This window comes from Geotrypetes seraphini, chromosome 1, assembly GCF_902459505.1.
Source record: "Geotrypetes seraphini chromosome 1, aGeoSer1.1, whole genome shotgun sequence".
NCBI classification, from domain to species: domain Eukaryota; kingdom Metazoa; phylum Chordata; class Amphibia; order Gymnophiona; family Dermophiidae; genus Geotrypetes; species Geotrypetes seraphini.
Genome location: NC_047084.1, coordinates 464,499,327 through 464,518,949, shown reverse-complemented (window position 1 = coordinate 464,518,949; position 19,623 = coordinate 464,499,327). Strand labels below are relative to the sequence as shown.

Below are 19,623 nucleotides of genomic sequence, written 5' to 3'. Positions count from 1 at the left end.
CTCCAGCCCCCAAAGCAGCAGCGGCAGCCAGTTCTGACCTGACAACCCCCCTCTCCCTCCAGTCCCCAAAGCAGCAGCGGTAACCGTCCTGACCCGACAACCCCCCTCTCCCTCCAGTCCACAAAGCAGCAGCGGCAGCTGTCCTGACCCAACAACCCTCCCCTCCCTCCAGCCCCTGAAGCAGCAGCCAGTCTGCAGATACAACGCTGTAAACAGGCTGCATGCGGTGGTCCTGAATTGGGAACTGGTTAAAAGATATTAGAAACCATAAAAGAGGGTAGTTGATTAATTTTCTCTGTGGAGAAAGATGAATGTCCCAAGGATCTGTACTGGGACTGCTGCTTTTTAACATATGGGTAAATGGCCTAGAAATGGGAATCTTAAGTATGATGATCAAATTTGCAGATGACACAAATGTATTCAAAGCTCTTAAAACCCAAGAGGACTGTGAGAAATTGCAAGAGGAATTTATCAGACTGGGAGATGAAATTTAATGCAGACAAGTGCAAAGTGATGCAGTAGGAAAAAGGAGGTATTGATGCCCCTGAATAAGAATCTGGTGAGACTTCATTTAGAATATTGTGTACAATTCTGGAGACCGCACCTTCAAAAAGATATAAAAAAGATGGAGTCAGTCCAGAGAAAGGCTACTAAAATAGTGCATGGTCTTCGTCATAAGGCATATGGGGACAGACTTAAAGATCTCAATATGTATACTTTGGAGAGGGGAGATATGATAGAGACGTTTAAATACCTACGTGGCGTAAATGTGCATGAGTCGAGTCTTTCATTTGAAAGGAAGCTCTAGAATGAGAGAACACAGGATGAAGTTAACCCTTTATTTGGCATTGTTGCTCAGAAGCAACATGTGTCTTCTATGGCTCTTATGGAAGATCTGCATCTCCAAATGCCTGTTACTTGGCACTGGTGCTCTCGTTCAACATCAAGTTACATAAAGCAGCCGTTTCACCGTCTGCCAGTTAAAGGGTTAAGAAGCGATAGGCTCAGGAGTAACTTCAGGAAATACTTTTTTACAGAAAGGGTGGTAGATGCATGGAACAGTCTCCCGAAAGAGCTGGTGGAGACAGAGACTGTGGCTGAATTCAAGAAAGCCTGGGATAGGCACGTGGGATCTCTCAGAGAGAGGAAGATGGGTTACTGCAGATGGGCAGGCTGGATGGGCCATTTGTCCTTTATCTGCCATCATGATTCTATGTAGGGAAAAGGAACTCAAAGTCTAACTACATATTAGGAGTCACAGCCCAGGAAAAGGATCTAAGTGCCATCATAGACAACAAATTGAAATCTTTTGCTCAATGTGCAACAGCAGCCAAAGCAAACTCATTAGGAAATATTAAAAAAGGAATAGAGAATACATTAAAAAAAGAATAACATGTCTCTGTATTTCTCCCTGGTGCTACTTCACCTAGAGTATTTTGGCAACTCTAGTAAAAAGATGTGGTAGAATTAGGAAAGGTACAGAGAAGAGCAACCAAAATATTAAAAGGATGTAACAATTCTCATAAAAGGAATGCTAGGAAGACAGGGGATCTTTTAAACTGGAGAAGATAGATGAGGGGAGGTATAAAAGTGGTCTATAAAATGAGTGGAGTAGATGAAGTAAACAGAGATTATTTGTTTACTCCATAGGCAGCGGAACGCTGCTTTGTTTGAGGGGGAAGGGGGCCAAGAGCTCCGCCCTAGCCTTGGCGAAATCCTGCGGCACAGCCTCTCACAGCCCTGTACTTTTAAATCTTTGGGCAGCCTGTCCCCGGAAATAAAATGAAGGGTTCTGGGGCAGGCCTGATGATTGACGCCGTGCGAAAGCTGCCGAAGTTTTAAAAGTACAACACTGTGAGGTGGCTGGGAGGCCGGGCACCAACCGGTGACCGCCAGTTTTGGGGGAGGCCATGGTCCCTGTGGCCTCTCCTGTTCCAATGGTTTACTCTTTTAAAACATACAAACACTAAGGGACATGCCGTGAAATTATTCAGTAGTCTGCTTAAAATAAGAAGGAGAAAATATCTTACATTCAATGCATAATTGAGCTCTGGATTTTGCTATTAAAGGATACAATAAAAGCAGTCTCTAGCTGGGTTTAAAAAAAAAGGTTTTGACAAGTTCCTGGAGGAAAAATCCACAAACCATTATTAAGATGGATTTAGGGGAAAACCAATGCTTATCCCTGGGAGTAAGCAGCATGGAATCTTTCTACCTTTTGGGAACTTACCAGGTATTTGAGACCTGAATTTGTCATTTTTGGAAACAGGATGTGGAGCTTGATGGCCCTCTGAAGTTAATATGTATGGTAAATCTTATGTCCTTATCTAAGACCTGTGTAAAATCTTTTTTTCAGTAGCTGGGCCTACTCTATGGAGTCAACTGCATTTTTTAGATACATTAGTGATAGAAAGAAGTGCAACCGTGGCATTGTGAGACCCAAAGGTGAAGGGAAGGAATACATAGAAGCTGATATGGATAAGGCAGAATTGCTTTTATTGGGAATGGGACCGCAGACAACAGACTCAAATAAGTGGGGGCTGGCTGCAGACAGTGTGTGTTTATCTCAGCTGCAGTCGGAGAAGGAGACAGGTCAGGACCCACAGAAGGGAAGGAGAGGGATATCTGCTCGATCTGAAGAGTGAGAACTAATAATAATAATAACTTTCTTTTTATACCACAGTACCTCAGGTTCAATGCGGTTCACAATACGAAGAAAACGGTAAAACACAGCAACTTTACATCAATGATACATAATTCATAAGATCTTGTTATGATAAGATTGTCTAATCTGATTATACAAATTTATCAAACAAATAGGTTTTTAATAATCTTCTAAAAGCCTGATAAGAAGAAGTCAAGCTCAAACCATCAAAGCTTTTAGTTCATTTTCCTGCCTGAAAAGATAGCATCCTATCAAGAAATTTTTTATATATTGTCACACCCGCGCCCCTGGGATGCACAGCGAGCCCACGGGATTGTGACAAAACCTCTGGCCTGGCGTGTCCGTTACAACCAAGGGACCCTTCAGGACTTTAACTGGCTAGGTAATAGCCCAACAGGGTCAAGCAAGTAATGAGTCTTAGTCAGAAATGGCAAAAAAAAAAAAAACAACCCCAATAGCTTTATTTCAGCCACTGGCCAAATAAACCAAAATACAGACTTCAGCCTTGCAGTTTCAAAAAACCACTCATTCCATGAAATCATATACTTCTCATACAGAAACAAAGCACCAAAATCAACGGATCCAAGTTTGTCAATAATGGCTTAAACACAGTCCCCTGCTTCTGGGCTTTAACAGTAGAATATAACACAATCCTCTTCACCAGAGCAGTTAATTTATATATTTCAGGCTTGCAATATTCCCTCAGATGTTTATTGAAAAGGAACACTGCCAGTTCTTGATCAGATAATGCAAAGAAAAAAAAAAAACCTCCCAGCAAACTGGGTTGCAAAGCATGCAAGAATATCACATGGCTTCACTTCAGCATAACCTTTCTTTAAGTAAGCTGCTTCTTTATCATTAAAACTAGTGCTCAAAAACACAGGCACTTTAAGGGGAAACGTATAACAGCCCAGCATGTAAAGAAGTTTAATTCAGAGCCATTGTTCTGGTTTAGTGTAGAGCTTCCAAGGACGTTTCCTTCTGAAATGTGGCTGTAGCAACTATACACAGCTGTGAGAGAGGAACGTAATTGCCTAGCCTGGCTGCAAGCAGGGAAAAGCATACAAACCTTTGTGTGAATCAAAAATAATGTTTTAAGGCAAAATTCAAAGTTCAGAATTCTAGGAGAGGAAACTAGACTCTCCTCAAAGAAAAACAAACCCAGCTTATCTTGTAGATCAAAGTCTGCAGGCAGAAAACAAAATTCACTGCACTTCCATATCCACAGGAAAAGTTTCAGTTCCTACCAGACTCTCCTGAATGTCCATTGCTTCTTCTTGGTCCTGCTCGCAAATTTCAGAGGGAGAAAACATCTCCTCTGCATCTGCCATATGCCAATCCGTTTCACCAGCTTCCCCTGACTGGGGAGAGAGAATCTCACTCTCTTCCTGGCTCTCGTCAGCTCCAGCTTGCTTCTCTCCTCCTCCTACTCTGGACTGTCTCTTTAAGCTGTGGAGAGACACACCCCCTGAGCCTGGGTGGGGGAAGGGCTCTCCACACACTAGCTTGCTCCATTTGACTACATACAGGTTTCTTTCTAGCCCTGGCTCTCAAAGGGACAGGCTGCTGGAAAGGTAGTAATCTCCTGGCAGTGTCAGGGATAGGTTTAAACTGGGTAAAGTTTTCCTGTCTGTCCTTTTCCTGCCATCCCTCATCTGAGGCAATCTCTCTGTCTAAGTAGTAGTCAGCTAATTCTGCAGTCTGAGTTTCAACTTGATCAGCTCTGCTGCATCGGGATTTAGTGAATTTCCTCCCTATCTTTGGGACAAAACCAGAAATGGTCTTGGGTTTGTCACATTATACAACCTTTTATTGATGGGAAGGAGAACAAAAAAGATAGAGCAATTAATTTCAGATAAATCAAAATGATCTGTAAAGTAGTTTGGAACAAGACCAAACAATGTTTTATAACATAGATGAGCAAATTTGAAAATTGTTCTTGCCTCAACCGGAAGCCAATGCAACTTTCGGTAATAAGGTGTCACGTGTTCCGATTTTTTCAAATTGAATATTAAACGCACTGCCGCGAGTTTTGGATAATTCACCTCCTCTTGATAATTTTCTTATAAGATCCTAGGTAAATGATGTTACAGTATTGTACTTAAAACTAATGATTACTAACATCCAATATATGTGCTGGGAGCAAAAATGCTCAAAAGCTTGACCCCTTATGATTTTGAATATCTATTGGTTCAATAGAATGCATAAGTCTATACAAAATGGGGAAAATGCCTCAGAAGCTGTAGGGCAAACATTGCTCTGGAGCTATGAAGGGGAGCTTAAATTACACATTAGCTTTCCTCCTCGGAGAGAGCGAGAACCAGAAGGCCTTCAGCATGCGCAGATGCTCAAAGCCCAGGCAACAAGAAGGATCTTTGTTCACCGGCATGTTCTGTGGGCTGCGTGCCGATGCCAGATGGGGTAAGGCTTTTGTTTGGGCGGGGGAGGATGCTAGTTCCCACGGATTGAGGGGGGCGTTTGCGAGCAGGGGGGAGCGATGCCGGTTCTTGGGAGGGGGCGTTCACGGATGGACGGGCGGGGGGTAGCGATGCTTGCAAATCAAGTCAACCCTTGGTTTGGGGGCGGTCGCAGATGGGCGGGTGGGCGGGGGGTAGCGATGCTTGCAAATCGAGTCAACACTCGGTTTGTGAGTCACGATTTGCGAGAATGTTTTGCTCGTCTTGCATAACACTCGCAAACCGCGTTACTCGCAAACCAAGGTTTGACTGTATTTAAAAACGACCTAGGTCTTCACAGTGCCGCTGAACGACCATAGCTAAATGGGCGTTTCAGGAGGAGTATCAAGGGCGCGATTTGGGTGGGACGTGGGCAGGCTTAGACTTAGTCGTACTGCATGTATTACTGAAAGTTATACAGCACAGCACAGATGGAACTTGGACGTTGTGACTTAGACCATTTAAAACATGGTCTAAGTCACAAAAACCCACCTAAAGTCACCAGATAAGCACTACAGATACAAATTACAGACCCATACACACTACCCCAGTGATCACTGACCCCCCCAACCCCATAAACATCGTAATCACACCTTTAAAATTCAGCCTCCAGACCATCACCTGGCAGCCTGGCATAGGAAAGCCTAGTCGACCTGCACAGAGATGGCTTAAGTCTTCTTGGTGGTGGGTTAGGGTCCTATGGAGAGGAGGACCAATGCCCATAAGCCACTGTAATCACTGCATTGCTGGTTAAACATGTGCACTCTCCTAAAAAAAAACCAAAACCCTTTAGTACTGCCCTATAAGTGGCTTCTGCATCCATAAGGGCTATTGGGGTGGTAGATAGGTGGGTCTAGGGGATTTTGGAGGTGGTTTGGGGGCCTCACCATTATCTATAATGGAGCTGTAGTGAGATGAAGACAAGGCACCCTTTTTGTGAAGTTCACAGCAGTGCCCTGTAAGGTACCCCACTATTTAGGTGCCATGTCTGGTTGTCCAGTCCATCACTTTGTAGACCCCTCCCATGTCCAAAAGGTCTGGTTCTAGGTGTTTTTGCCTTGGATGAAAAGTTGGATGAAAATGTGGTATAAAAATGGACGATCAGATCGGCAGTATGTATAGTTAGACGATTTTCGAAACGGAAAATAATTTGGACATATTTTTTGAAAAAGTATCCTAAGTTGTTTTATACTTTGTACGACTTGGACGAAAACGGACTTAGACATTCCTTTCGATTATGCCCCTCCACGAGTCTACTGGATTAAGCAAAAACCCTGTAGACTATTAGCGTCTTTAAACACTGAAGAGCCCAGAAAAAAAGATTTTTGAATCATGAAATGTTGGCCATCGTCGGCTACTTATTAATTCTGTGAGGGCACCCGCTGAAAATAAAGGGCGGGAAGTTTCATGATGATACCAGGAAGTACTTCTTTACCGAAAGAGTGGTTAGCAATTGGAATGAGCTTCCAGCACAGGTTATCGAGGCCAGTAGCATGCCAGATTTTAAGAACAGATGGGATGCTCATGTCGGATCTCTAAGAGGGAATGGGACATCAGAGTGTGATCTCTCAAAGGGTAGTTAGGAGGGTGGGTGGGTCAATAGAGTGGGCAGACTTGATGGGCCTTGGCCGTTTTCTGCCGTCACTTTCTATGTTTGTATGTTTCTAAAGTTCGAATCACGTTGTGAAGTTTTCACTCCATTTTGAAGCAAAGATAAGTGTTGCTTGCTTGTTTTGAATCATATATTTAAAAAAATTTTAAGTCACTTTTTGGGGGGGTTTTCGCCTATTGGATCATTGGAGCTAATATATAAGATCTATCAAGCAGCAAAACTTTTTAATGTCAACTAAACATCCTCCCAAGCATTACAAAAGTGTTTTAAGGAACTATCTGCAATGGTTTATCTTTGAGTAAATCTTCCGATTGGACTGGGTCCAAAAACACATATCTATCACTTGCGTATGAGATAAGGCACTTACATGGAAATTTTAAGATAAAGGTTGCACCCACTGCTTAAGCCTTGGGCTTAAGCAAAAGAATTTGCTTCCTCTTTGACTGAGTCTGCTTAGATATGTCAGGAAAAATAAGCGCTCGGCCACAAAAGAGAGCTTGTTTTTTCATAAAATACAACTTCAAATGATATATGGCTAAGTGTTAATAGAATTGAGTCTTCATTACAAGCTACTGTTTTGAAATTGTGCCAATTTTCCTCAGACATAACTGTTAGAATGAATGAGCATGAAACTCAATTAGCAGACCTAGGAAACAAGTTAGATAAATTGGATAAATCTGTGGGCAATTTACAGAGTACTGCTACCTCTAACATTAAAGATAGTATATTGCTTCAAGCTAAATTGGAAAAAATGGAGAATCATATGAGAGCTAAGAATCTTCATTTCTTAAATTTCCCTATTACACACGATCTATCTCCACTAGAGTTGTTAAGAATGTATATGAGGGAGATTTTGCAATATACTAATGTGGATAACTTTGAACCTGATAACCTCTATTTCATTCCAAGGGCTTCTAGGGAGGTGGTAAATGAGGGGGATATAGATAGATTAGTTTCACCAGATAGTTTGGACTTAACTCAGTTTCCTGAATCATCTGAGGACATAATAACAAAACATGGTACTTTGTTGGTAGTGTTTAAATCAAAACTTTTTTCTAACTAAAGCATCAAAGGTTAAAGACCGATCTAAATAGACTCCTAATATTTTAATAACAGAATTGATAGGATAATCAATTCCATTTAACATCAAAGAAGTCTCTTTAATTTTATTGGTTGGACATACTCCAAAAATTTTTGTTTTATCAGAGTTTAATTTTAATCTAAATTCCTTGGCCCATTGCTCAATGGGTCAATTACAGATGATATAAAATACTGATTATCAGATGTTAAAGATGCAATAGGAATTGCAATAGTTATATCATCTGCATAACTATATAATGCCAAATAAATATTAAAAAGAAAAGGAGAAAGTGAAGAACCCTGAGGGATTCCACATATGTTGCTCCAAATACAAGAATATTCTTCTTCACAATAAACTTGATAAGTTTGGTTTTTTAAAAAAACCTTCAAACCATTGCAACACATGAGTCTCTGGTTGCACTTTCTTCTTCTGACTGTGCATATATTTCTTCCCTTTTTCAGCCTCCTGTATGCTTCCTCGCCTCCAGATCTCATTCCCTCCCCCAACTTTTTCTTCCTCTCTTCCTGCCCTACTCCCCTTTCTTTCTTTCTCTCCATCTTTCTTTCTGTCTTGCTACCCCCCATTTTTTTCTGTCTCCCTGCCCCCCTTTATTTCTGTATGTCTGTCTTTCTCTCTCCATGCCCCCTTTCTTTCTCTCTTTCTGTTCCCCTTTTCTTTCTGTTTCCATTCTTTCTTTCTGTCTCCCTTCTTTCTTTCTTTATCTTTCTTTCTCCCTGCCCTCCCCCAAGCACCACCGCTGCCATCGGGGAACAGGTCCCCAAGCCACCGCCGCCCAGTTCCGAGCACTCCCTGTTTCCAAACGCCTGACGTCAATTCTAGCATTGGAGAGGAAGTTCCGGGCCAGCCAGGCAGCGATTGGCTAGCCCGGAACTTCCTCTCCGATGTCAGAATTGACGTCGGGTGAGGAAGGCTGGTCGGCCCGGCGCTTCTGCATCCTCTTTACAGCGTGGAAGCAGGTAGAACGCAAAGGTAATGCAAGTCTATCACGGAGCCCGGGATGGGCTCCACGATCGACTCGCGTTGCCTTCGAGATCTACTGGTCAATCACAATCGACTATTTGGGCACCCCTGGTGTAGAGGAAGCCAAAGCTGTTTCCGTGCTATAGAATGGACAGAAACCAGATTGGGTTTCATGCAAAATAGAAAATCTATCTAGATAATTCATCAATTCAATGTTAACTAAACCTTCCATCAATTTAACAAAAAATGGAATATTTGTGATTGGTCTATAATTAGTGATAAGAGATGAAGATTCCTTCTGATTCTTTATTATAAGCATAATAATAATATGGCCTAACTCTTTTGGAAATTCTCCTTTATGTAATAAAGCGGAAATCCATTCATAGATCTCAACTTTAAAAGTCACAGGTGCTGATTTCATAATCACCAGAGGGCAATTGTCTAATATAGTGTTTCTCAACTCAGTCCCGGGGTAACCCCTTGCCAGTCAGGTTTTCAAGATATCCACAATGACTATGCACGAAAGACATTGGCATATAATGGAGGCAGTGTATGCAAATCAAGTTTATGCAAATTCAGTGTGGATATCCTGAATACCTGAATGGCTAGGGGGTACTCCGGGACCGAGTTGAGAAACACTGGTCTAATAAAGAGTAAGATTTTGCATAATTTGTGTAAAGTTTGAGAAATTGATTCCAATCAGGAGTTTCACAGAAACTCCAGCTCAAATCAGGAAGAAAGGCATCATTTGATGGAAGTATCATTAATGGATGATCGACAACAGTTCCCATAGAAATCAATCTTAGATTGTGAACTGTAGTGCCGAAGTAGGATGCTAGATTATCTGAAGAGGGTAAATGGTCTGAACAAGATCGTTTAAACTGGCTAACATCAAATTTAGGGCTCCTTTTACTAAGGTACGCTAGGGTTTTAACGCGTGGAATTGCATGCGCGGAATTGCCGCACGCACTAGACCTTAGCGCCAGCATTGAGCTGGCATTAGTTCTAGAAGCGTAGTGCACGGTGTAGCGCGCAGTAATTTCCTGCGTGCGCTAAAAACGCTAGCGCACCTTAGTAAAAGTTGCCCATAGTGTTAACCTTGCCTCAACCAGAAATGGTGCATTTTTCTATTTGGTTTCAATATTGTGGAACAATTTACCAGTAGAGGTAAGGAAGGAAGAATCATTTCAAAATTTTAAGAGACATCTAAAAGCACATTTTTTTTTCAAATGGCTCTCTCGAATTGAATAATGGAATGGGAACCACAATCTGCATTAATTTGTACTGATTCGTGTTGATTTGGATTGATTTACTTCATATAACAGTTTTAGTGGATATATTATAGAAATGTTAATTTCTTTCCTTTCTCTTCTTTCCTTTCCTATTTTCTAATGGAGTTCCTTTCTTAAATATGATTAAGTTGTAATGTAAACTGCTTTGATCCTTTTTGGCTTTATAGGTGGTATAGAAAAATTTTAATAAACATAACTAGTCTGGACTTGGAAGGGAGGAAGGGAGCACGAGAGAGAGATGGAAAAAAGAACCACAGCATCATTATGGCAGGGCTGGGGATTCACTGAATCCCATGAAGGCCCTGACTGCATACCACTGCACCACCAAGACTTTCAACACTTCCCTCTTAGGCAACAGCTGTTTCCTTCAGACTGCAATACAGGAGTCTGGCCTCTTGCTGAAAGCAAATGTTCTATCTCTCTTTCCTCAGGCAATCATACTACTATTACTACTATTAATTATTTCTAGAGCGCTACCAGACGTACGCAGCGCTGTACAGAGTCACAATCAACTACCAGCGGTGTGTCAAACTCAGGCCCGCAGGCCAAATTTGACCCACAGGGTAATTGAATTTGGCCCGCGATTTGGCTTTCTGTTTCTTCCCTCCCTCCATCCCGGCTTCCCAGTCTCACCTTTAAAGCAGTCTGCAGAGGATCGCCGATTGACTGTAGCGATCCTAGCAGGTTGCCATACCCTCTGCAGCACATTCCATCTGCCACAATCCCACCCCTGACGAAAGAGGAGGGAACTTGGCAGCAGAGGGAATGTGCTGCAGAAGCCGACAGCAGCCTGTTAGGATCGCTACAGCACTGGCGATCCTCTGCAGGCTGCCTTAATTAGCTGAAGGAGAGACCGGGAGGCAAGGGGGGAAGCCGGAGGATGCTACAAAGAAGGGGGGAGCATGCAGGCCTTTGGGGGAGGGGGCCCTGGTGTAGAAGTACATGGACGGAGGGAGGTGGGGGGTTCCAAAGGGACGTGCATATGCCGGACTGAGGGGGAGGGGGAAAAGAAATAATGGGTCTATAAACAGGAGAGGGAGAGAAATGGTAGACAATGGGATTTAGGGAGGGAAGGAACAGAAAGGGAGAGAAGTTGGACTCAAGGCATGGTATGGGGGGGATAGAGATAGGAGGATAGTTGATAGAGATAGGAGGATAGTTGGGAAGAGAAAGGGAGAGATGGTGCATCCTGGGGTGGTGAGGAAAGAATAAGAGATGCTGGATGAAAGGGTAGTTGAGAAAAGGAGAGATGGTGGATCTGGGGATGGTGGGGGTCCATCGCTATAGCTGCAGGGATGGAGACGTAAAATAAAGGAAAGATGCCAGACCTCTGGGGGAGGGAAGGAAAACAGAAGGGGAGGACAGAGATGGAAGATGGATGGTTAGCATGGAGAAAGAAGAAAACGACAAATGGGCAGGAGACCCTGGCAAGCGAGTTATCAGAAGACAACCAGGGCCTGAGACCAACATGATCTGAATAATGACCAGACAACAAAAGGTAGAAAAAATAATTTTATTTTCTGTTTTGTGATTACAGTATGTCAGATTTGAAATGTGTATCCTGACATAGCTGGTGTTAGACAGCAAGTGTAAACTAGGACCTAAAAGAGAGAGGAAAAGTCTTTTTTTATTTATTTTTTTTTTTACATCACAGAGCCAGCATGGGGTTGGAGAGGTTGTTATCATATACTTCTACTAAGACTAAGGGGTCCTTTTATTAAAGTGTGCATTTAGCACACGCTAAATCAGTTCGCATACCTTAATAAAAGGATCCCTAAGTATCTTAATAAAAAAATTGGTCCGCGATATGGTCCCCATATGTGAGATCTATTAGCATACCATGAAAGCAGTGCATGCAAATAGATCGCATGCATATTCATTGAGGAAATCCTGAAAACCCAACTGGATTGCGGCCCTCAAGGAGGGACTTTGACACCCCTATTCTAAGATAAGTGGTCACTTTTTCTTGCTTTTTTTATCTTTGAGACAGTGTTATACTGCGTTTTTTGGTAGCTACTTTTTCTTTTGCATATTTGCCTTCTATAATTGAATTGCTATCACCATTCATCAGATTCTTGCTACTGATTTTTCACATTTTATATAATCTACAGTAAAACATGTTTGGAAGCACAAGTTTGAAAGCAGTTTGATGCCTAAGTAGAATTGTTGTTTTTTTTTCCAGTACCTAGGATGATAGTGGCTCGTCTGGCACTTTTTAGTGTTTTTGAGCCAAAAAATTGAGGTCTGTTTTTCTCCACTTGTCTTTGTGCACATAACTGTGATTGTCTGATGTGGATGCATGTGGAAATTCCAGCAAAGACTTTAAAACGGCGCGTATTAGTTTTCGAATATTTGGGATAGTCTTACGGCTGCGCCTTATCAAACGAGTGGCATTTCTTTTCCTGTCACAGGTAGGGGCAGGAGCCTCTCTCCCTTCCAATCATGAAGCTAACGGGCAATGTGTGCATCTCCGTGCCAGAGGGAGATTCAAACTAGAGAATATATGGAGGATCAGGCTGCAGAGATACTGCAGGGTGCAGAGGTCGGAGGGGGTTCAGGACAGTAGGCTGGAGAGCAGTTTGAATTAGAGAATGACACGGTGACAAAATTCATCACCGTCCCCGTCCCCGCGGATAACCGCGGGAAATAATCCCATGTCATTTTCTAGTGTCTATTTCAACCTCGGTCCTTCTACACCAGCATTCTTCAAAGCAAAACTTGCGGGTCAATGGTTGTGGCCATTCATACTCTGACTCTTCCCTCTGTCTTTAAAGAATGACGTGAAGATGGTTTCCCGCGGTTATCCGCGGGGACGGGGACGGTGATGAATTTTGTCACCGTGTCATTCTCTAATTCAAACTGCTCTCCAGCCTACTGTCCTGAACCCCCTCCGACCTCTGCACCCTGCAGTATCTCTGCAGCCTGATCCTCCATATAGTCTCAGTTTTAAACTGCACATTCACTGTTGTCACAGCGCTTCCATCCTTAGCTGTCCTTTACCACTGCTTATCGTTTCTATAGCTGCTAGACTTACACAACGCTTCATACGGTACTGATTCCAAAAGGACATTAAGTGATTCCCATCTCTAAATGCAATGTCCTACTGAGAGCTTCAAGCCTGCACCTGCTGGGGGAAATTTTAAACTCTTCTACAATAAATCTTTCCCAACATACTCTCTGTCAGGAGAGACTGCGGTGATTTTCCAGATAGCAGCATCTCACTACATACCTTGATCTGCTTTGCTGTTTTCTAGGTAGATTCTGTTGCTTGAACAATTCAGAAAATAAGAGTCCTTGGTTTTCCCCTTCTGAGTCCTTCATAGTAATTTCTCCATCTGTAAGCATGATTGCTTGTCATTGGCTTGGTTCTTTCATTACTTTCGAGGTATTTTCTGCATTTCAGACAATCAATCTTCCAGCTGCATGCACTCAGCCCCAGCTCTATCTATGGCCATTGTGCACTTATAGATTGATATTTAAATTCTATGGTGGTTGAAACGTAGGTGTCACCTACTCACATCAAAGGTGCCATCAAATTGAGAACTGCCTTATAAAATAGCACCCCAGTGCCCATAGTTCTTAACTGCTTTGGGGAGAAACGTGGGTGAGCCGTGGGCGTGTTTCCCAGTTATGCACGTATAGTAAGTTGTTCAGTAATTGTTTGGAAGCGAGAGTCCAAAGCACAAACTACGACTGAGGTTTTCATCTTTCAGTTGAGACGGGTGGTCTGGTCCTGGCAAGGGACTAGGCATCATTTTATCATCCGTGGCCTTACCATGTGAAACCTTATCCTTTTTCTGAGCTCGATTTGAGATAATTTCCGGAGATTTGATTATATATTTGTCCATAGAGTAATATTCGTCCCCACAGTGCAAGATAGAGGCATAAAGTTGCTATCTGGCAGTTGATGGATGGAGATTCGGGGGGCTTTCAGAGCAGCACTAGGAAATCGTGTCTTGCACCACTCACAGCATTACATGGTCTCTATGATACAGGTTTTTATCCTAACTTAAATATACTAGGGGTCTAATACCAATATACATAATATAGTTTATTGAAATTGAAATTGAAATTTTGATTTAAACGCAATATCAAGTATTTTCAATGCGTATAACAATAATAATTGGGGGGGGACAAATAAAACAGTTTAAAACCATATACATACAATTTTATCCATAGTTACATTAAAGATACGTAAAGAATTAGAGGTTAAATTACATTTGATTTAAAATAAACAATTAAAATAGAAGAACAATTAGGGAAGAACAATTTTTATGAAGACGTAGTCTAAGAGTAATTGGTAAGGTGAGACCTGATCTAAAAGTAAATAGGAGAATCAAAAGGATTGTCTGATCTAAGATTCATAAGCATCTTTATAAAGATAGCTTTTTAGATTACTTTTAAATTTTTCTAAGGAGGTTTCAGCGCGCAAATAGATTGGAAGTTTGTTCCAAAGCTGAGGTCCGAAAATAGAGAAGGTTGTGGTTCTTCTGGTGCCAATTACTTTCAATGATATACAGTTTATAGGTTACAATTTGCCTCAGTTCTCCGTACAGTGCAAGTTTTTTCAATACAACTTGACACATACTAGAGATCTAATACCAATATACAGAACATAAAGTACAATTTAAAGGTTAAATTTTCCATACTTACCGTGGAAGAATTTTCAAATCAAGTTTTTATCCCAATGTGACACATACTGGGATCTAGTACCCGTATACATTTTTTGTGATCCGTTGTTCATGGACAGGGGAATTAGGTGAAGAGGTATGTTTTGATAGAATACTATAAACTATGCGTGCCTCTTGGTGCACCTGGGTATGCCAAGTTACTCCTGCCATTGACATAAGAGAGTGTATCTACACATGGGCACACCGATGCTGACTTAAGCGAGTATTCTGTAATGGAATCTTGGTGCCAAGATGGCGTCACAGAATTTGCACTAAGCCTATACACTGGGCTGCCTAGACCGAGGTGCCAATTTATAGAATTGCTCTTCAAATATCACTGCTCGCCAAACAACTTGCTGCTCCACTCGGTGGCATAGCGAGGGCGAGAGGTGCTCAAGGCGGTGGCAACTCCCTCCCTGCCCTCTTCTCCGTCCACTTCCATCCGTTCCTTCCCTGCCCCGCACGCATGTGCTCCTTCCATTCCCACGTACCTCTTTAATGTTCCCGGCACAAGCGGTAACCCCCAACCTGCTGCTCACGCCAGCATCAGATCTTCCTCTGATTTCACTTCCAAGGCACAGGTCCAGGAAGTGGCGTCAGAGGAAGAGCTGACGCTGGCACGACCAGCAGGTTGGGGTTGCTGCTCGCGCTGTGAACGTTAAAGAGGTGTGAAGGAAGGGGCACGTGCATGGTAGTGGGGGGGGTGCAGGGAAGGAGCGGGGGAGCAGAGAGGAGTATGGATGCCAGCGTCCTCACCAAGACGGCGCCCGGGGCAAACCGCCCCCCTACTATGCCACTGGCTCCACTCTTATTCCGCTCATGTGCCACCCTGACATTATGATGAAACAAACCACAGTAGAGATACGAAAGGAGTTGGGGTGCAGTTTATTCAACAGTGATAAAAAGTATGTGCGGTGGCTCGACAGGCACGTGTTTTGGCCAATTTGACCTGCCTCAGGAGCCTTAGTCAATATATCCAAATTCTTGAAAGATGTTGACTATAGTAAATGATACACCTCATAGAAGTGTTATGAATTTGAATCACAATACCATAACGGTCTCTGCACACAAAGAATAAATTGAATAAGGCTCCTGAGGCAGGCCAGATGGGCTGAAACACGTGCGTGTCGAGCCACCGCACAAACTTTTTATGACTGTTGAATAAACTGCACCCCAACACCTTTCGTATCTCCACTGTGGTTTGGTTCATCTTGTTTGGATTGTGGAGAACCTTCTTCCTGGTTTTTCCGATCATACCACCCTGACACTATCATGTAATGGTCACATTTATCATGTTTGTTGTAGGATGGATGTTAAACGCGTAATTTCTGATACTGTTTCATGTTTGCCTTATTAACAGGATTCAATTATCCATCTCTAAATTTACTTCATTGATACTGTTTATACTTCTAACAAAGTTGAAAGTTTTATGTCAAGCTGTACCTGCTGTACGCTGCCTCAGATGAATCTCCTTATAAAGGTGGGAAATAAATAAATAAAATAGTGCCGAGATGATCTATAGGGATATTCATCAGCACTATCTGTTGATCAATACCGATAGTGGTCTAGCAGCTGCTAATACAGTGGTGCCTCGCATAACGAACGCCTCACACAGCGAACGCTGCACACAACGAACTTCATGTCTTGATTCGTACAACGAACTTCGTTTCACACAACGAAGTCGCCCGAGCTGCGTTACTCACTGCGCTTAACTGCCCTCTCTCACAGCTCTTCGCCTGGCTCCCTGTGCAGTGGCGGACCGTCGGCTCGCCTCCTTTTATGGAGGGGCCCGGCGCCTACTGCTGATGCGTTGGGGGGGGGCGGAGCTACTCTCGCCGCTTCCCCGATGCTAGAAAAAAAAAAAAAAGAAAAGTTAAGTCCCAGTTTTTGCCGCTGAGACTCTGCCCTCTCTCACTGTATACAGTCATCCTTTTAAGATAAAATCAATATTTTTTATATACTGTATATCATGGCTTCTAAAAAAAGCAGGAAGGTGATTTCTGTTGAAATGAAACGGGAAATAATTAGAAGGAGTGAATGTGGGGTAAAACAGTGTGATCTCATCAAAGAGTTTGGCCTCAGCAAGACCACCATTTTCACCATTTTGACAAATTTATCTTTTTTTATGTCATCTTAGCATATTTTATGCTGCAGAACGAATTATTTTTTTTAACATGTATTGTTATGGGAAAACGCGTTTCACATAACGAACTTTTCGCATAACAAACTTGCTCCTGGAACGAATTAAGTACGTTGTGTGAGGCACCACTGTACACTGATTTTTGCTTTTGAATATAAGGGCCTGAGCGTCCATGCCAAGTCTCCTTGCATCTCTAGAGCAACAGGGGTTGCAGTAGGGCAGGACTGAGGCGCATTAGCAGAACTGTGTTTGTGGTTCTCAGTCCCAGAACAGCAGAGCTCAGTGGACCAGGTGTGAGATGCACTGGTGGAGCCAACAGGGGCCAGTACTGGAATAACAAGGGCTAATGCGTTGCAGGAGTGCGGGTTATGTCACTGAAATATCAGGTGGTGCAGGGGCACTGGCAGAGTTTTGTATTGTTTGTAAGTGGGATGTGTGTTGAGTCCCTTGTATTCTTTTATAGAGCCACTGGAGGGGATGTGTTTGACTGGATCCTAGATCAAGGTTACTACACTGAGAAGGACGCCAGTAATGTAATTCGGCAGGTGCTGGAAGCTGTGGCCTATTTACACAGTCTACACATCATCCATCGTAACTTAAAGGTAAAATGATGTACAGTAGCTACTCAGACGTAAGAGAGATGTAGCTTCTAGCACTCTTCCCAAACAATTGCAAGTGGTACAATAAGCAAAAATAAGGGACTACAAATCCCAAGATGCAGTTCAAAAAGCTCATTTCTGTGCGTTACAGCCTGGGCTCAGCAATTTCAGGGAATATTTATGATTGATAGACTTGAAAAAGTCTTTATTATAACATGAGTTGATTGCATGTGTTACAGCACCCTCTGCTGTTCAGCAGAGTGTAGTGTAAGGCTTAACTTGGTTTAAGTAATTCAATTTACAGACACTTCAAAACAAGGACGGTGGAAGATCTTTGTGGATGGAGAGGCCAAACAAACCAATTTCTGGACCTTCCCTCAAGCTTTCTAGTTGGGCAAAACATACCCATTCCTTATGCTGAAAAAACATTTTAAGCTAAATATTAAACAAATAGGAAAAAACATTTAGAGGCATGGTTTATAGATTGGTAGAAGGGATATGTGAGGGTTTATAGGGAATGTGCATACAGGGGATGGTATACATAGGTGGATAGCAACTCGCTTGTTTGGGGAGCCTGAAAGCATGGTGGGGTGGGAGGAGAAAAAACTGCACATGGGCTCTCTTTCTCCACTCACCCTCAGGGACTACTTTCTACTTAGAACTCTGTTTTAGAAAATAAAAGACTTCCAAGCTTTGGTGCCACTGGCTTGATTTTCTACCTCTGCCTCTCTTTTTCTCAGTCTATTCCTTCTTAACATAGTAACATAGTATATGATGGCAGATAAAGACCTGAGCAGCCCATCCAGTCTGCCCATTAGTTATTCTCATTAAAAATACATGATTAAATTAATTTGTCTCTTCTTTGATATTTCTGGGCCATAGACTAAAGTCCATCTGGTATTGTCCGAGGTTCCAACTGCTGAAGTTGCCATCTAAGCTCACTCCAACCTATCCAGTGATCCCATTGTTTACAGGATATCTACCATAAAGTCTGGCCAGTAACGTCCTCATCTTCCAAGTTAGTGGAGTTCCCATTGATGCCCTCCCCAGCCCATCCTACACTGAATCACCATGTATGGTTGTTCTTGTTGTAGTTGTCTGGTTTTGTGGTGTCCTCCTTCCTTTTTGTTTTTCTACTTCTTTCTTTTTTTTTCTAATTTTTTAAACATAATAAGGCATAGAAGTAGAGGAGTAGCCTAATAGTTTGTGCAGTGGGCAGTGTGTAAGTTTTATTGTAATCTGCTTAGGTTTTAAGCAGCATAGACATATTCAGGAGGCAGGCTGAGTGAAACCACCTCCTCAAGGGCAGAGAGACCTCCCCAACCCCAGTTCAGCAAGAATACCTCCATTATCACCTTGACAAGGAACCGCAAATTGGATAATAGACATCTGTGAGACTTCAGGAGGAATCGGCAAATTGCCCTTCACCACCCCCATCGCGATCCACCAGAAAAGCAAAAAGTATAGAAAATAGCAAAGAGGTGAATAGGAGCAACCAGCTGTAAGTCAAGCTCTGGTGGCCATCTTGGCTCTCTCCTCTTAGTTTATTTCTGTGTAATGGAAATTTATTGAAAATCATAAATAAATAGGTGAAGTTAAAAAAAAAAAAAAAAGAAGATTGGGAATGTCATTGAAACTTCCCGAATTTTACTGAACTCTGGTTCCCATTCAGAAGAACGAGGGGCTGTTGTAAAGTTCTCAGCCCAACCAATAATGTTGGGGCAGTCTCCATCAAGGGTTATACACTTAGTCCAGCGATTTTCCACTTTTTTCATTCTGTATTTTTTCAATGGAACAAAAAAAGTGGAAAATCACTGGACTGTGTATAGGTCTCGAAGGAGACTGCCCCAACTTTGTTGGTTGGGCTGAGAACATTTCAGCGACCCCCCTCATACGAGATGCTACCAAAAAGTTCTGGGAATTCCATTGTAAAAAAAAAATATTGCATACGGAAACTCATAGTTTCCACCGTCTCCTTTGAAGTAGCCCCCTTGAGAATGTATACAACGATCCCAGCATTTTTCCCATGAATTCATGGAAGTCATCTTGGGTGAGTGCCTTGAGGACCTTCTGTGATTCTGCCTGGATCTCTTCAATCGTGTTAAAACGGTGTCCTTTCAATTGTAA

The 19,623-nt window shown here is 42.5% G+C and overlaps 1 protein-coding gene across 1 annotated transcript in view; it reads left to right on the top strand.

The window, feature by feature from the left end:
* LOC117349930 (caM kinase-like vesicle-associated protein) overlaps nt 1-19,623 on the top strand; it is a 146,592-nt gene that overhangs the window by 97,236 nt on the left and 29,733 nt on the right. The window contains exon 5 of the mRNA XM_033923676.1: nt 17,361-17,499. Coding sequence (XP_033779567.1) covers nt 17,361-17,499 — 139 coding nt within the window. The remainder of the gene's footprint in view (nt 1-17,360; nt 17,500-19,623) is intronic.